At 40.9% G+C, this 14,079-nt stretch overlaps 2 protein-coding genes across 4 annotated transcripts in view; one reads left to right on the forward strand and one right to left on the reverse strand.

Moving 5' to 3' along the window:
- The window catches only part of adam22 (ADAM metallopeptidase domain 22), a 51,369-nt gene extending 48,481 nt beyond the window's left edge, over positions 1 to 2,888 (forward strand). The window contains exons 30-31 of the mRNA XM_076109255.1: positions 2,471 to 2,594; positions 2,868 to 2,888. Coding sequence (XP_075965370.1) covers positions 2,471 to 2,594; positions 2,868 to 2,888 — 145 coding nt within the window. The remainder of the gene's footprint in view (positions 1 to 2,470; positions 2,595 to 2,867) is intronic.
- Positions 2,889 to 6,154: 3,266 nt separating this feature from the next.
- Positions 6,155 to 10,486, reverse strand: gtpbp10 (GTP-binding protein 10 (putative)). 3 transcript variants are annotated; one of them, XM_076109512.1, is made up of 11 exons: positions 10,365 to 10,486; positions 9,663 to 9,702; positions 9,210 to 9,403; positions 9,006 to 9,097; positions 8,624 to 8,768; positions 8,452 to 8,525; positions 8,282 to 8,334; positions 8,069 to 8,176; positions 7,870 to 7,947; positions 7,557 to 7,680; positions 6,155 to 7,173 (listed from the first exon to the last, which is right to left on the reverse strand). In XM_076109512.1, exons 3-11 carry the CDS (start codon positions 9,347 to 9,349, stop codon positions 6,962 to 6,964), a joined length of 1,026 nt encoding a protein of 341 aa, XP_075965627.1. In that variant the 5' UTR covers positions 9,350 to 9,403; positions 9,663 to 9,702; positions 10,365 to 10,486; the 3' UTR covers positions 6,155 to 6,961. The 3 variants fall into 3 exon arrangements, with proteins under 3 accessions (XP_075965627.1, XP_075965628.1, XP_075965626.1); XM_076109513.1 differs by having other exon boundaries at positions 9,663 to 9,942; positions 10,365 to 10,467; XM_076109511.1 differs by lacking the exon at positions 9,663 to 9,702 and having other exon boundaries at positions 10,365 to 10,481.
- Positions 10,487 to 14,079: the final 3,593 nt, after the last annotated feature.

Genomic DNA, 14,079 nt, shown 5'->3' on the forward strand with positions numbered 1-14,079 from the left:
CACCTATGCATCTTTTAAACTTTACTCATCCCTCACGTGTGAACAAGTATTTGCATACTGTATATACCTGTGTACTGTGAATGAACAGTGGTCTCCCAGCCTGGCGTGTTGGTTGGTTTGTTTGTGGGTTTGAACGTCCTTGTGTTGATATTGTCTGCAGTGCACCTGTTCTCATTGCAAGCATGAGACTGACTGCTAACTGCCTGGAATGATGTTACATGTAATCAATAAGCAACTGAGCCTCAAACACACAACACAGCTGTTTGTGATTTCCATCTGAAACCACACACAGGTCTGTCCGTCATCCTCTCACCATTTTCTCAGTTTGTTCAAGATATCTTTGCTCTGCTCTGCTTTCCTAAAATATCTTCTCTTCCCCCCCCCCCCTACACTTGCATATTTCTGGAGATTTTCTGTCCTTTTCAATTTCTTTTCCTTCCTTCCTTTTCTCTCTTCTCCCCCTCCTTGTATTGTGTCCATCACCCCCTTCCCCTTCCCACAGGTATTTAACCCCTCGCTTCAAAGAATTATATGATGTAACTAAATGGGTAGAAGATGTGAATAGAAACACTCAAGGACCTTACCTTAGGTATTACCTCAGACCTGTACCCCTACACGCTTGTCTAGAGACCCCCTCACTTTTGGTTTGATTTGTGGCTTAGTCAAGGAAGGTTACAAGCTCAAATCTGGACATTTTAAAAGTAAAATCTCAGAAGAAAAGTTATCAGCAGCTGGCATGTTGTGACTTGAAAAAGGGGTTGCTGCTGAGTATTTTTTAAAGTTTTTCTGATTTACATTATAATTTATTATATTTTATGTCATTCTTCCTTTTAGTTTTAGTGAAGACATTCATTCATTTCTGATCAACTGCACGTTACTTTGCAGATTTTTATTTCTAGCAAATTATTCTGAACAAGAGAATGACTCTTACTGTCTGTGCTATTGTGACAATTATAGTACACTCGTGTTATTCCTAATTTCTCCTTCTGCCCTTCTTTGCTTCTCCCCCTCGGCCTCATGTTGCCTCTGCATGTTGCGTGTTGTTCTGTCAGTAAGTGTCTGTGTGTCGGCCCTGCCTCGCTCCCAGTGACCTCATGTGCGTTCGCATCACTGTGATGTCACTGCAGGGCCAAACATTTTGAGTGCTGCGCTGACATCCTCACTGTGCTGCTGTGGCGAAATGTAAGCCACCACTCTGATCGTGCCCAGAGTGCTGTTTACCAATTATAATGTTTACCAGGTTAACCATCTTAGTTTAGCATGTTAGCATGCACAATTTACTAATCAGCACTACATACAAAATACAGCTGAGTCTGATTCAATTGTTTTAAAGGCTTTTGGTCATAAACCAATTGGACACTTTGTAATTTTGACCTGATGAGTTAAGTGTTAACTAAAGTGGTTACAATAATCCTGAGTTGGACATGAATGTTTGTACCGGCAATCAATCCAATAATCCTCTCACTCAAACCACAAATGTAAACCTCAAGAGGAAAAGTCAGGGGATAACCAAAGTCCGTAGGACATGAATGTCTGTATAAGATTTCATCTGAATTCTTATATATTTTGGCCTGGACCAAAGTGGTGGACTGCTATCCATCGAGCCTAAAAAAAGCCTTAATACTTAGAAAATGATAGCCAAAGCATTTCAGGGAATCACTCGTGAAAGTCATAATATTGTAAACAATTTTGAATGTGGGAATTCATTGTGAGAATAAAATGCTTGTGGACCCAGTGGTCCACCTGCTCCCTCCACTACTTTGACCGATCCAGATATTTCCGATCACTACACAGCAGCGGTGTAAACAAGCTACTGTATATGGGGCAGGCTCTCTGTGCTTTCACTTGACAAGAGCTCTCCCTCTGATTCTCTCAGTCTGTCGTTCTCACCCGGCTCCGGTCTGGTCTGCCGTCCCAGTCACCCCATCACACTCACTGCTCCCAGCATTCCTCATTTAAACATGCACACACTGAGAACATCACACACAGAAGTTACCTTTAACAGCATGTGTTTTAATAGTGGCTGAAGGTGATTTTCAGCAAACTATCGTCTGTTTGTGTGCCAGTGCCCGTTGATGAAGACGAAGTAATGCTGTGGCAGGATATAGCATGTGAGTGTCAGGAAACTGTGACGATGCCCACACCGCTGCTGGGAATCGTGTACTGCTGTGTGCAGAGCTACATGTTGTGTGCAGAGGTTGCCCCTAAGAGCTGAACACTCGTTCATGTTTTTTAACAGATTACATGATCTGTCCGTCTCTGTGCTTTTGGTGAACAGCAGAATGAGCTTTTAAGATCAACCTCTCTCTGTAGGAAGATGAATCATTTGAGCAGCTCAAGGAGGATGTTGCCCAAAGTCACAGAGCTCCTGAATTTCGCCTCATTTATCCATCTGTGTCTTTGGCCAACTGAATCCCAAACCAACATAAGAGGCAATATTTTAATAATGTCACCTCGTCTTTTTCCTCAGGACGCTATCCCCCGCCAAGTCTCCCACTTCCTCTACTGGATCTATTGCATCCAGCAGGAGATACCCGTACCCCATGCCCCCTCTCCCCGATGACCAGAGGAAAGCCAACAGGCAGAGCGCCAGGGCAAGTATCAATTCGATTATAGATTAGATAGTCAGCTGCATCAGTTGTCTTTTACTATGACACACTACATGAGAACTAGTGCAGTGTGTTCATGGCTTTATAAAGTCTAAACTATGAACACTGAAGGTTACTGAATACTGCTAATGAAGATCATGATTTAAAGAACCAAATCTATGTAAATAGAAAGTGAAGTGACTAAAGTCTTTTCTTCCATTTTCTCCTCCCCACCCCTTTCTCTTTTCTGTGCTTTTCCATTCTTCTTCATCTCCTCAGCTGTGGGAGACTTCAATATAACAGCCTTCTTACCCACCCAGTCCTCAAGGAACTACACTCGTCTCTCCTTTTCTATGAATGAAAAACATAAAAATGAAACAAAATTGACTCTAAGCGATTTAAGAGAAAGAGAGAGAGAGAGCCCCCCACTGGAGTGGAAATAGGCAAAGGTGTGTGTGAGTGAGTGTGTACAAGCATCTCCGAGGCTGTCTTGCCAGACGGCTTCATTCAGCAGATCTCTACAAGACAATGCAGAGTGCCGGCGGAGAAACCATCTCCACATCCACTCCAGAACAGCTGGAGCTCAGACTGAGCTGTTCCTGTCTGCTCAGGCCTCAACTATAGGACTGGAAACCCCCTCTACTCCAACCCCTTTACCTGTCCTCAAACATCTGCACCACCTTTACATCCTCTCTTCATACCCCCCCCCCCCCTGCTAGTTGTTTCTAGCAAGAAGAAACCAGGAGCAGGTCATCGTATCACACTGCATCTCTGGATTTGTTGGATCATTTTGACGCACGTGAATCACTGTAGAAACTCCAACACTGTATGCATGAGTCAACCCTGTTTATCAGCAACCTCCTCCTACTGAAAAGACAAGAAGAACAGTGGTCCAATCTGAGAAGAAAGCATGCGAGGGGGCAGTGATTTTAATACCTTCTGTAGGCTTAAATGCTTTCTCACCACTATAGGTAACCCATATTGTATCACCAGTTAATGCCCATAACCCATGACATGGACCCAACCTGACCCCGTCCTGCCCTTCCTCCCTTCAGTATGTTTGTGCGTGTGTAAATATGTACAGTAAAAACACACACAGAGTATGTTTTTGCTTTTACTTTGAAAGAGGAAAAGATTGAGAATTCTCTTCCTGCCGCATTGTGTCGTAGGCAGAAGCGGATCTCTGTAGATCAGCGTAGGAGACCCCGCACTCGTTCTTCTGTCTGTTTCTATCCCTCTGGCTTTTTCCTGTGTGACTGTGAACTCTATAGCTTTTTCCATCCACAGCAGAATGTAAACGTGTTTTTATATTATCTTAACACTAGTTTCCATCCATCTCTGGGGGAAATACACAGACATCCAGTAATGACTGAGGGAAGTATTGATACAAATGTTGATCATGGCACATTAAAGATGCTGCTGGAAGCGGTTGTTGATGAGTATTATTTAGGAAAATTTAAATAGTTTTATGTGTTTGGTGTAGTTGTAGATAGTTGTAGTTGCCACTTTTCACCCATGGTGGTTTTTGGAAATTTCAAATTGATAATATTAAGATGTTAGTTCCCCCTTGATTCTACATTCGGGTGTTGGGGACCAGTGTGCTCCCATTGTCACTGTGGCAGCACATGAAGTCGCTCAGATGAATGTGAGAACAAGAATAACTTGAGTGCAGTTAATTACCTTACTTGTGCGAGGAACCTGGAAACTGATGGAAATGTGCATTTTGGATTTAGCCGTAATGATTGAGATATTTAGCCTTGTAAATGATTAACTATGCTGTACAGTGCTTGCTGTTTAAGCTTGTGAAGACCAACAGCATGACAGTTCTATAATCAAATGATTTTATTTCTCTGGTAGGCTATTTGTGAGACCATAACGGGAAACAAGCATGTCACTGAAAGACTTTTCCCCCCCATTGCCTCTTTGCTGTCGTCTAAATGGGTTCGTGTTCCACAGACTACACTGCTTGTCAGCAAAGTCGGGGCAATTTATGGCAGGATGTTTAAAAATGATTGAGAATGGACTTTTAGTGCTGATGTGAAGCCAGTGTAGCTATTTAAGGTTGATTTTCTTGGAAACTGCTCCCATCTCACTCCCCAAAAGCAAGTCCTTTGTACAGTTACAACTCATTGTTCTACCTTGTGTAGAAATTGTTGTCTTAAGGCCTCCTGTTAAGTCATTTTACTGTTGTTTAGTTGTTGTTCCGGTGTGGGCACGTATTCATTTGTAATTCATGTATGCGTTAGGACTGTATAGTTAATACGATCTTCACAGTATTGGACTAATGTTGCTACTATTATCTTTTTTTATTAAGTACTTTTGTAATGTTCACTTCTTTCTCAGCGTTATGTACAGCAACGATTCAAACAGTAATTAAGTGCATTATTGTAATTATGTGTGTTGATGAGTTTGAATGGAGACCATTTTTTTAAACACATTTGTCCTGAGGGCCAATAGAAGCAGTCGTTCCTTTGGCATGTGCTAATCTGTATCATATAAGGTTTGGACACACGTAATGTTGTGAATGAGATCTATATGGGCTCATGATTTGCCTTCTACCAGAGCTTTCTTCTTTGCTTTGGTCTTAAAGTGTTTGTCAGTGTCGAGTGGCCCAGTCATCTTCCTGGGCTACACCAAGGCTTGCGGAGAGCATTATCTCAGAGCTTTGAGTAATAATTTTAACATCATAATACTGTGCAACAGCGAAACATTTCTCCTGGTGTTATGTACATTGCACTATGAGGACTCTCCGCTCAGGATGGGACCACCTGGACTGCAGTCAATCCTCCGAACATATCTGCTGCGTCTGCCTGCGCACGGTCGGACTGACGGATCACAACAGGACCACTCTGGCAAAACATCCCCTCAGATAAGCCGTCTGTCTCCATCTGGCCAGAGACTCGAATGTATTCATGTACCACCCAGTCTCAACCATGTGGTCCCATTCTGCCAGACACATCAGCACTCTGCTGCAGGAACTTTGAAAAAACCCACATGTACTAGTTCAAATCTAAATACTGCAGTTGCTGTCTTTTTTTATCTTTATTTTTTAATTTTGCCTGAATGCTGTACAGACTGATAATGCAAAAATCAATCCCCATATTTTTTTCTTTTAATCATTCAGTATTGTAATATATTTAATATAAAATAAAACTTTCATCAACACATCTGTCTATGCTGACATTTGTAATAACTTCAGATCTGACTTTTCAGGAAAAGAAACAGGTTTATTGGAAAACTGACTTTAATTGTTTTGCATTACGAAGTCCCTCCGTGTGCGATGTCCTCCACTGGCCTTATTTTGGAATAAATATGTGTGATAGTCAAAGCTGAAAGATAAATATGTTTTCATCCCGTTTGAATAGTGCCATGAATTACACATAGGATGTTTGTAAATACAAAACATAATTTTGCAAGTCAAGAGAGTCGCAGTTATATATATATACATATACATATATCTATAGATATATACATATATCTATATATACATACATATATCTATATATATATATCCTAAGGCAGAGGAAATCAATCAAGACAGTTAATATTAACAGCAGCAAAACAAATGTCAGCAAACGTGTTTATTAACTTGCAGTAACACATTTGAAAAAAAGTCTTTAAGTATAGTTTAAAGAAAAAAAGTCATAAAAAAGTCAGTATAGTGAAAAATAATAATATAGAACGTCGAAAAAAGTCAAAAGAAATTATGGTATATCATGTTGAAAAAACTCATAGTATCGTGTGTAAAATAAACATCAGAGCGATGTCATCAAAACGCCAAAATAAAGTCATAGTATAGAGAATGTACTCATGTACAACCCAACCCAGTCTCCTCCATGTGGTCCCATCAGCACTCTGCTGCAGGAACTTTGAAAAAAACCCACATGTACAAGTTCAGATCTAAATACTGCAATTACTTTCTTTATCTTTTACCTGTATGCTGTACATACTAATGATGCAAAACCAATCCCCATAGATTTTCTTCTTAAATCATTCAGTATTGTTATATATTTATTACAAAATACAACTTTTATCAAATCGTCTGCTGACATTTCTAATAACTTCAGATTTTACTTTAACTTACAGAGGAAAAGAAACACAATACTGGAAAACTGACATTCTTACCAAACAAGGGACCATTTGCAGCAAAGATCAACTCATGCGGAACTTGTTGCGCCTCATAACATTGAAGGTCAGTGACAAAGTCATCCTCCGTCACTTCTATGGACAGTTTGCTGCACAGTTTCACAGGTGTTTCTCAGTGGATGCTTTTTACCAGCCATTAAAGTTCTAGTTTTAATAATGTGTCATCCATCATCGTACACTGTAGGTCCCGAAGACCTACATGTTGAGTTACATGTCGCCCGTGTACATCACAAATGCACATGTGAGTGGTGCCTCAGAGCCTGCAGTCTGTCTTGATGGATGTCTTTAGTTGCCATTGCTGCATCTTCATCAAGCGATTCCCGGATGCACCTTTTCAAACGGTCGACACCAAACCCAGTGGAGGCCGAGACAGGAACTATGTGTCTGAAGGTTATGCAGCTCTTCGGTATCATGTTATCAGGCAGCAGATGAGAGAACTCTGCAGGAAGGAAACCAACAGTCCCGTATGTATTACTGCCCTGTTACAAGCTTCGGTTTCTCTGGGCTTGGATTATGAACTTATTCTGAAAAAAAGCAACTGACTGAATGAGAGGGAGCAGGGAGAACCTTAAGTATGATTTGGCAATTAAATTAAAAATGTCAAACAAGACGCAAAACCATGTTGTGCATTTTAACCGTGTTACTGATGTGTCAACCCAGAGCCAAATGTATGTGTGTGTGTATACAAATTGAGAAAGCTTTTGCTTAAATGGAGGTGGATCCATTGGGTCTAGACATGGTCTAGTGCAAAAGAGTCCATCTTTAAATACATAATTTAATTTAAGGTAATTAATAAAATAGTGAAGAATCCATCAGATTTACCATCTGGGTTTTGTAGTTGCTCCTTCAGCTCTGCTAGGTTGTCCTCAGCGTCGGGCAGGTCCATTTTGTTCACCACCAGCAGAGCAGGCTTCGATACGAGCTCCTCTTTGTACAACTCCAACTCCTTGAGGCCACGGCGAGAGAAGAGAAGGAGATGATGTAGAAGGTAAATAAATGGTTTGCATGAGGCGGAAGGATCCGGAGTCAAGTCGTAAAAAAAAAAAAAAGAATGGTAAGAAGAACAGCTACAAATTAGAACTTTATTGTGAAAATCACAGGATACACTTTGAGTCTTTCGCAATATCACTCTCACCTTGGTGAGAAGTTGAACAGCTTCAAAGGGCGTCCTAAACTCTGTTTTACTTGCCAGCTGGAAACCGCAAACATCTACCTGCAGCCAGACAAAGCACAACCAAATCAAACTCCATCATCAACATCATCAGCTCGTGATTCTGACTGTAATCAAACATATATCGTAGGTGTCAGCTTGTGTACTTTCTGTTACTACGTACCACAAACAGAAGCTGCTTGGTCCTCTCAACATGTTTTAGGAACTTGTGACCCATGCCTTTGTTTATGTGAGCTCCTTCGATCAGGCCTGGGAGATCAGCAACAGAAATCTACAAAAAGTCAAAATTAGAACACACTCAATGAGGGGAAACCACCCACAAGAAATCAATTAAATGGACAGTGAAAGGAAAATACACTAAAATGCATTGAAATACCTGTTTGTAATCTTCATACATCAGTTTGCCGATCTCCGGCTTCAAAGTTGTGACTGTGGAATTAAGATTTTAGAAATGCCACTCAATAAAAAACAATTCAGACAGCAATACACGTAGAAATAAGATCACAAAAGCACAGTTTGCACATGTGTGTTGTATTATGTACTCACAAGCGTAGTCGGCAATCTGAGGCGTGGCATTAGACATGGCAGTCAGAAGAGAAGACTTTCCTGCATTTGGGAACCTGATGGTGAATCAGCACCAAGATATCGGATATTTAAGAAAAACATTCGAGTCTCCACTGAAACATACCATCATGTTTATGTGTATTCCTGCTCTCACCCGACAAGGCCCAGGTCAGCGATAAGTTTGAGGTCCAGCCTTATGTGTTTGGTCTGGCCCTTACTGGGCTCAAAAGCAGAGCGGAAGGAGCCTCCTGGTCCTCCTTTCGCCACCTTCAGACGATCCCCCTCATTATTCAGGTCCCCTTGGAGGGAGAGGGGTTGAAAAGATTTGAGTTTCTACTGCAACATCAGCTGGCTATGCTACTCCCATTTGATTATAGATACTCCACGTTTTAGGCCCAAATGATGTACTTTACCCCATAAACATACAACCTTAAAGGCTTCAATAAGAAAATAAAGTGTAACATTGTAGCGCCGACTATACTCTGACCATGCGTTGTACACAACGGGGGGAGGTATTAAAAAGAAGTCTGGCATACCAACTATTTTGCCATCATCTGTGGTGACTGTGATACCAACAGGAGCCAAGACCTCCTTGTCCGTCCCCCTCTCTCCTTTCAGTGCTCGGACACTGTGGATAAATAAAATGCACACACACTTACACACAAAACATCTCAATGCTAGCCAATAATAATAATAACCATTAATAAGAGATATTCTGACTTGTATTTGTAAAAGCAAACCTGCTGTTGGCTCCGGGTCCACCTACAAATCGTTTGTGGGGGTACTTGTCCTTGATCCTCTTTAAAGCCATGTTCTTTGTAGCCACCACCCAAACATCTCCCCCGTTCCCTCCAATTCCCCCAAGACGGGGTAGACCCATACCCCCACCGCCTCCACGGACGTACAGACGGAGGTTATCCACAAAGTTACCATACTGCAGGAGGCAGAAAAGAGTGATTAGTGATAGAGACAGAAGACTGGGAGGAAGAGATATGACTACATTTGATAACGTTTTTTTTCTTTTCATCTCCCCATCCCTCTGTGAATCAAATCAAACTTTATTACAGACTCAGGGTTCAGATAAAAGACAAAACTTTACATATAAATGACACTTGGATATGTTAGATTATCGTACTAATATTGAGTATGACATTCTTATAACTTAATTGTTTTGAAGTAAAAGCTATTGTTACCTAAAAAATGAATGATTCCATGCTGTCCATCTCTAAAAATCTGATAAAGAAAAAAAAAAACAATCCCAAATCAAGGTCCACTTTTTGTTTTGTTTTGTTTTGCACTTTCTGGTGCTTCAATTGTATTATGGGATTGTTTTGAAAGACTTTTATTTCAAAGCTCAAAAATGCTTCATTCTTAAATCTTAAACCAACACGGGTGAGAAACAAATCCATCAACAAATCCATCTATGACGGTTGAAAGCTCAGGGGGGGGAAAAGCTAGTAAGTGGACCTTGAACTGGGATGGTTTTGTCAAACATTTATTATTCATAACTTATATTTAAAAAAAATGATTACTCAACCAAATGTCAGGGATGACACAAACGTGTACATTTTAAATTCCTTGTTGTTAATGCATTTTACATCAAACTAACATGTCAGTCAGCCAACAGTAATGCTAGTTCATCCTTATACTGTTCAGTCACAGATGGGTTGGATCATATCAAGAGTATACGAGCTAGAGATCATCACACACACACACACACACACACACACACACACACACCAAGTGAGACAGTGTTGATGTGTTGACCAGCTATCAGCTAGCTTGTCAGCCAATGTCACTGCTACGGTTGTAGCAGTGAACAGACTATAACACTATAGACAGACAGTGTTGAATTGTCTTCATGAGATTAAAATGACGTCTGCCTCAATACTTACTTTCCGGAAGCAGATTCTACTTAACTGGACCATCTTCAGCGGCGTTTATTGCCACTTGTTTGTGTTGTTGACCGAGCTAACGGCTAGTCGACATGTGTTTGTGTGAAGGACCGGAAGCGTTGGATTCCTCTCTGTTCATTGGATCATGAGGTAAAGGAGGCGGGACTCCGCAGGGGTGTGTGACAGCAGCTGGGACCTTGGTCCTTTTTTGCATATAAACAAAGAGTTACACCAAAACGTGAGGATGTAGCTCCTGCAAATACAGAATACCTAGATTAACAGCACCTTTCCTTTACCTAATATTTTAAATATATGGCTACAAGTTGTGTTTATCAGCTGCTCTGTCAGAATCAGCTACCCAACAAATAAAAGTGCTTTAAGTTGGGAAATATCTACATTAACTAAAGGTAGGTTGTTTTGTTTACTGTGATGGAAGATTTCTAAATTAATCGGGAGAAGAGAGTTTTGTTCACAAATCAATAACTATGAAAGAATAAATAAATAAAAGATTCAAAGTTGTCTTTTATCCATTTATTTGCTTGCAAGGGAAGAGTATACAACAGAGTACGTATTCAGCAGTCTGTGGTAAAAGCTTCAAAATATGTAACGCACATTGGGGCATAGCCTCAACAAACAACATGACTTACTTACTTACTTACACAAACATAAACTTGTAAGTTTCCCTAAGGGGCATTTTATGATGAAAACATTCAAAGCACTTGGATATGAAAACATTTTAAGTAGGTAATTTAGTTCAAGTTAGACCAGCAACTGCATCATCATCAATAACATTGCAGCTACTATAACTATTTTAGGATGAGTGACACAGGTTTGACAGATTTCCATGAGTAGAAACTCACCTCTGAATCCCTTCAGTCAATTTTTTGCCTTATTACCTGGCTGATGAAGTAGGTGGGGTCATTTACAAATGTACTCTATGACCATTGCCTTTTAAAGTCTCTGCCAATCACAAGAAACGTCACTGACACTAATACATTGGATTGCATTACATTGTAAGATATTCCTGTCATTTAGTCCCCCCACTATGTCAGTTCGAACTTAAGTAATTAACTTGGTGTAAGATAAAATACGCAACATTCTCATTGACAAAGAATAAAAGCTACATTTTTAACACACACTATACTTCTTGTAGTTTTTGCTCCAGAAACAGTGGAACCTGAGGATTGCAACATGCATCAGTTGTTATTCTAACACATCCAGAGTGAGACACAGATTTTGTTGTTGATATTCATCGTCCACAAAGGATGATCCCCTGACCTGTCATCAAAAAAAGTAGCACCACCATAAGGTCAAATCATCACTTGTACGAAGGACTTCTATGAAGTTTATTGAGCACATTTATGCTCTTCAGAGGATGAACCATTTTCAACCGTTGGACATATTTCAGCTTTAGCCTCACTACCAGTCTTCTGAGAACAGCAACAGCACTAATGTGTTGTTAATTGTGTCCAACACTTTAATATTGTGAGAAAGCATATCTATGGAAGTCCATTTCCATATCATGACTTAGCATCTCAGTCATAATTTTGAGATACTATAATTATGAGATAATAAGTCACTATTTTGAGAAGGTTTCTCATTATGATGACTTACAGGATCTTTATTTTTCCGTATCAGCTAGCAGGGTTTTATTTTATGGGCCGAAACAATATTGTCCTGAGCATTACTGAGATTTGGGCAATGTATTTCTTAACAATGAAGCTCTCCACGTCAAGCCCACTCATTGAACAGCAGAGTGTCGACGGCGCTGTGAGGATGCTGTGAGGATGCTGTGAGGATGCTGGGAGATGCTCTGATCTTCCGTCTTTCTCCGTGAACGCGCGCACGCCTGCCGGTGCAGAGATGCGCAGGAGAAGACAAAAAACACCCGTTTTCTCTCTCACTCACGCTCTGCCATCAAGACACAGATAAGATCTACCTCTGGGTCTATCATTTACAGGCTGGTCCGACCTGAATAAACCACATCTGTTTGGATTTAACTGCACTGAGGTAAGTGTGTGTCTGTCTCTGTGTGCGCGCGCGCGCGCGCGTGTGTGTGTGTGTGTGTGTGTGTGTGTGTGTGTGTGTGTGAGAGAGATGACGAGAGAGAGAAAGAGGTTGGCTTATTATCTCATGAAAGAGCCCGGACAGTTCCTCCCACCGGTGTCCGTCTATTTATACAAACGCAGCCGTGGGTCGTGATAACAGGACGCAACTGGGACATACAGAGATACATCACAACGAGGTAAGAGATCGTGTTCTTGGACAAGTATTGCGGATGCCCGTGAGTGTGCGTTTGACCTAAATTATGCAATAATGGTGACATAGCCGCTTGCCGCATGTGCTCCTTGTGTCTTATTGGATGCAGGCTGCAAGGACCGCTGCTCGGAGTCAAGAGTATATGATGGGAGGTTTTAACCCATAAGGATGATGTGTATGGCGCTGAATCAGACTGCTACATCATCCAGTTTCTCCAGTAGCTACTACTGCAGCAACAACCACACACAGGTCAAATATATATAATATATACAATATCGAGCTGGTTTGAAGTTTTGTAACTGACCTGCAGGCTGCTCCATGCAAATTAGCACAAGTTGCAAAGATGAGAGTGTAGCTGTAGGACTGCGGAAATCAAACGCACCTTTCAAACAGACCCTGTACTAAATCAGAAAAAAAAGAGCAAACCTGATTGAAAGGCATTGCAATTTTCAAGCATTCCATGGACAACTCTAAACGTCAAATGTGTGTCATTTAGTTTAATCTGTTTGCCATATACTTCCACATACTCCGGACTCTATGTTCTAGAAAAGTATAGTCTGTCCTCTCCACACATGCGGCACAACGCGCACATGTAGGCGCATGCAAGTGCAGGAAGCCAACAAACCAAAATACTAGCAACGACAGTGAAGTCAACATTTCTATTAGTCTCATATTTTAGCTATGGATGTAGTGTTTTCCTCCCACGTAGCTCGGATGATATGCGTTTTAACTGTGTATTACTTTGGTATTAAAAACAGCTTAATCAAATGACAAAAAGCACACAAAGTACAGAAACGTATGCTAATTAATTCATTCTGCATTTGTCACCATTATCTCAAAAAATATCAAATCTTATTGTGAAACAACATGGTGCTACAACAGTATTAACAGTAAACAGTAGCATGTGGATTAGATGGGATCTCCTGAAATCCACTTACAGTAAGAGAGTTTTATTTTGGTACATACTGATTTAAAAGTGTGCAGTTAAAATGATTTAAAATTCAAGCAAAAAAACAGTTGTGACTGTAAACACTGTGGGGTTTGTCAAATTGACCAGTGGAATGGAAATACCAGTATCAGCCTGCCAACTGGGGGGCACGACATTCTCCATACAGGGCAGTCAATGTGTTGAATCCCAGTGCTTTCAATGAAAAGGGTAAACACGCCAACGACCAAAGACAATAGTTTACAGACACAGGTCAGACAGGGAGTGAGGGAGGGAGGGGTGCTTGTGAAATGAGACAGACTTTATTAGTAGCAGGGAGACATGGGGGTTTTAAGGGAAGTGAGCCAGAGTTTTCGGATGTAAGACAAAGGCGGTGTGGGCAGTGTTTTGGATAGTATGAACTATGAATCTGGGGCAAGTGGGCACTGTTTGCTGTGGCAGGTGGGTAAAGTTTTGGCGGGATTGTCTATGAGTGTGTGTGTGTGTGTGTGTGTGTGTGTGTGTGTGTGT

Source organism: Anarhichas minor, unplaced genomic scaffold, assembly GCF_050575085.1.
Source record: "Anarhichas minor isolate MPS153535 unplaced genomic scaffold, ASM5057508v1 ptg000041l, whole genome shotgun sequence".
In the NCBI taxonomy this organism is placed as follows: Eukaryota; Metazoa; Chordata; class Actinopteri; order Perciformes; family Anarhichadidae; genus Anarhichas; species Anarhichas minor.

What these genes read in the sequence shown, in the direction of transcription:
- gtpbp10 (XM_076109511.1), bottom strand. Translation starts at nt 10,397, where the DNA reads ATGGTCCAGTTAAGTAGAATCTGCTTCCGGAAA. An exon ending in CCAAGCAGCTTCTGTTTGTG is followed by an intron (nt 7,948 to 8,068) that starts GTACGTAGTAAC and finishes GTCTGGCTGCAG; the next exon opens with GTAGATGTTTGCGGTTTCCA. An exon ending in CTGTTCAACTTCTCACCAAG is followed by an intron (nt 7,681 to 7,869) that starts GTGAGAGTGATA and finishes CGTGGCCTCAAG; the next exon opens with GAGTTGGAGTTGTACAAAGA.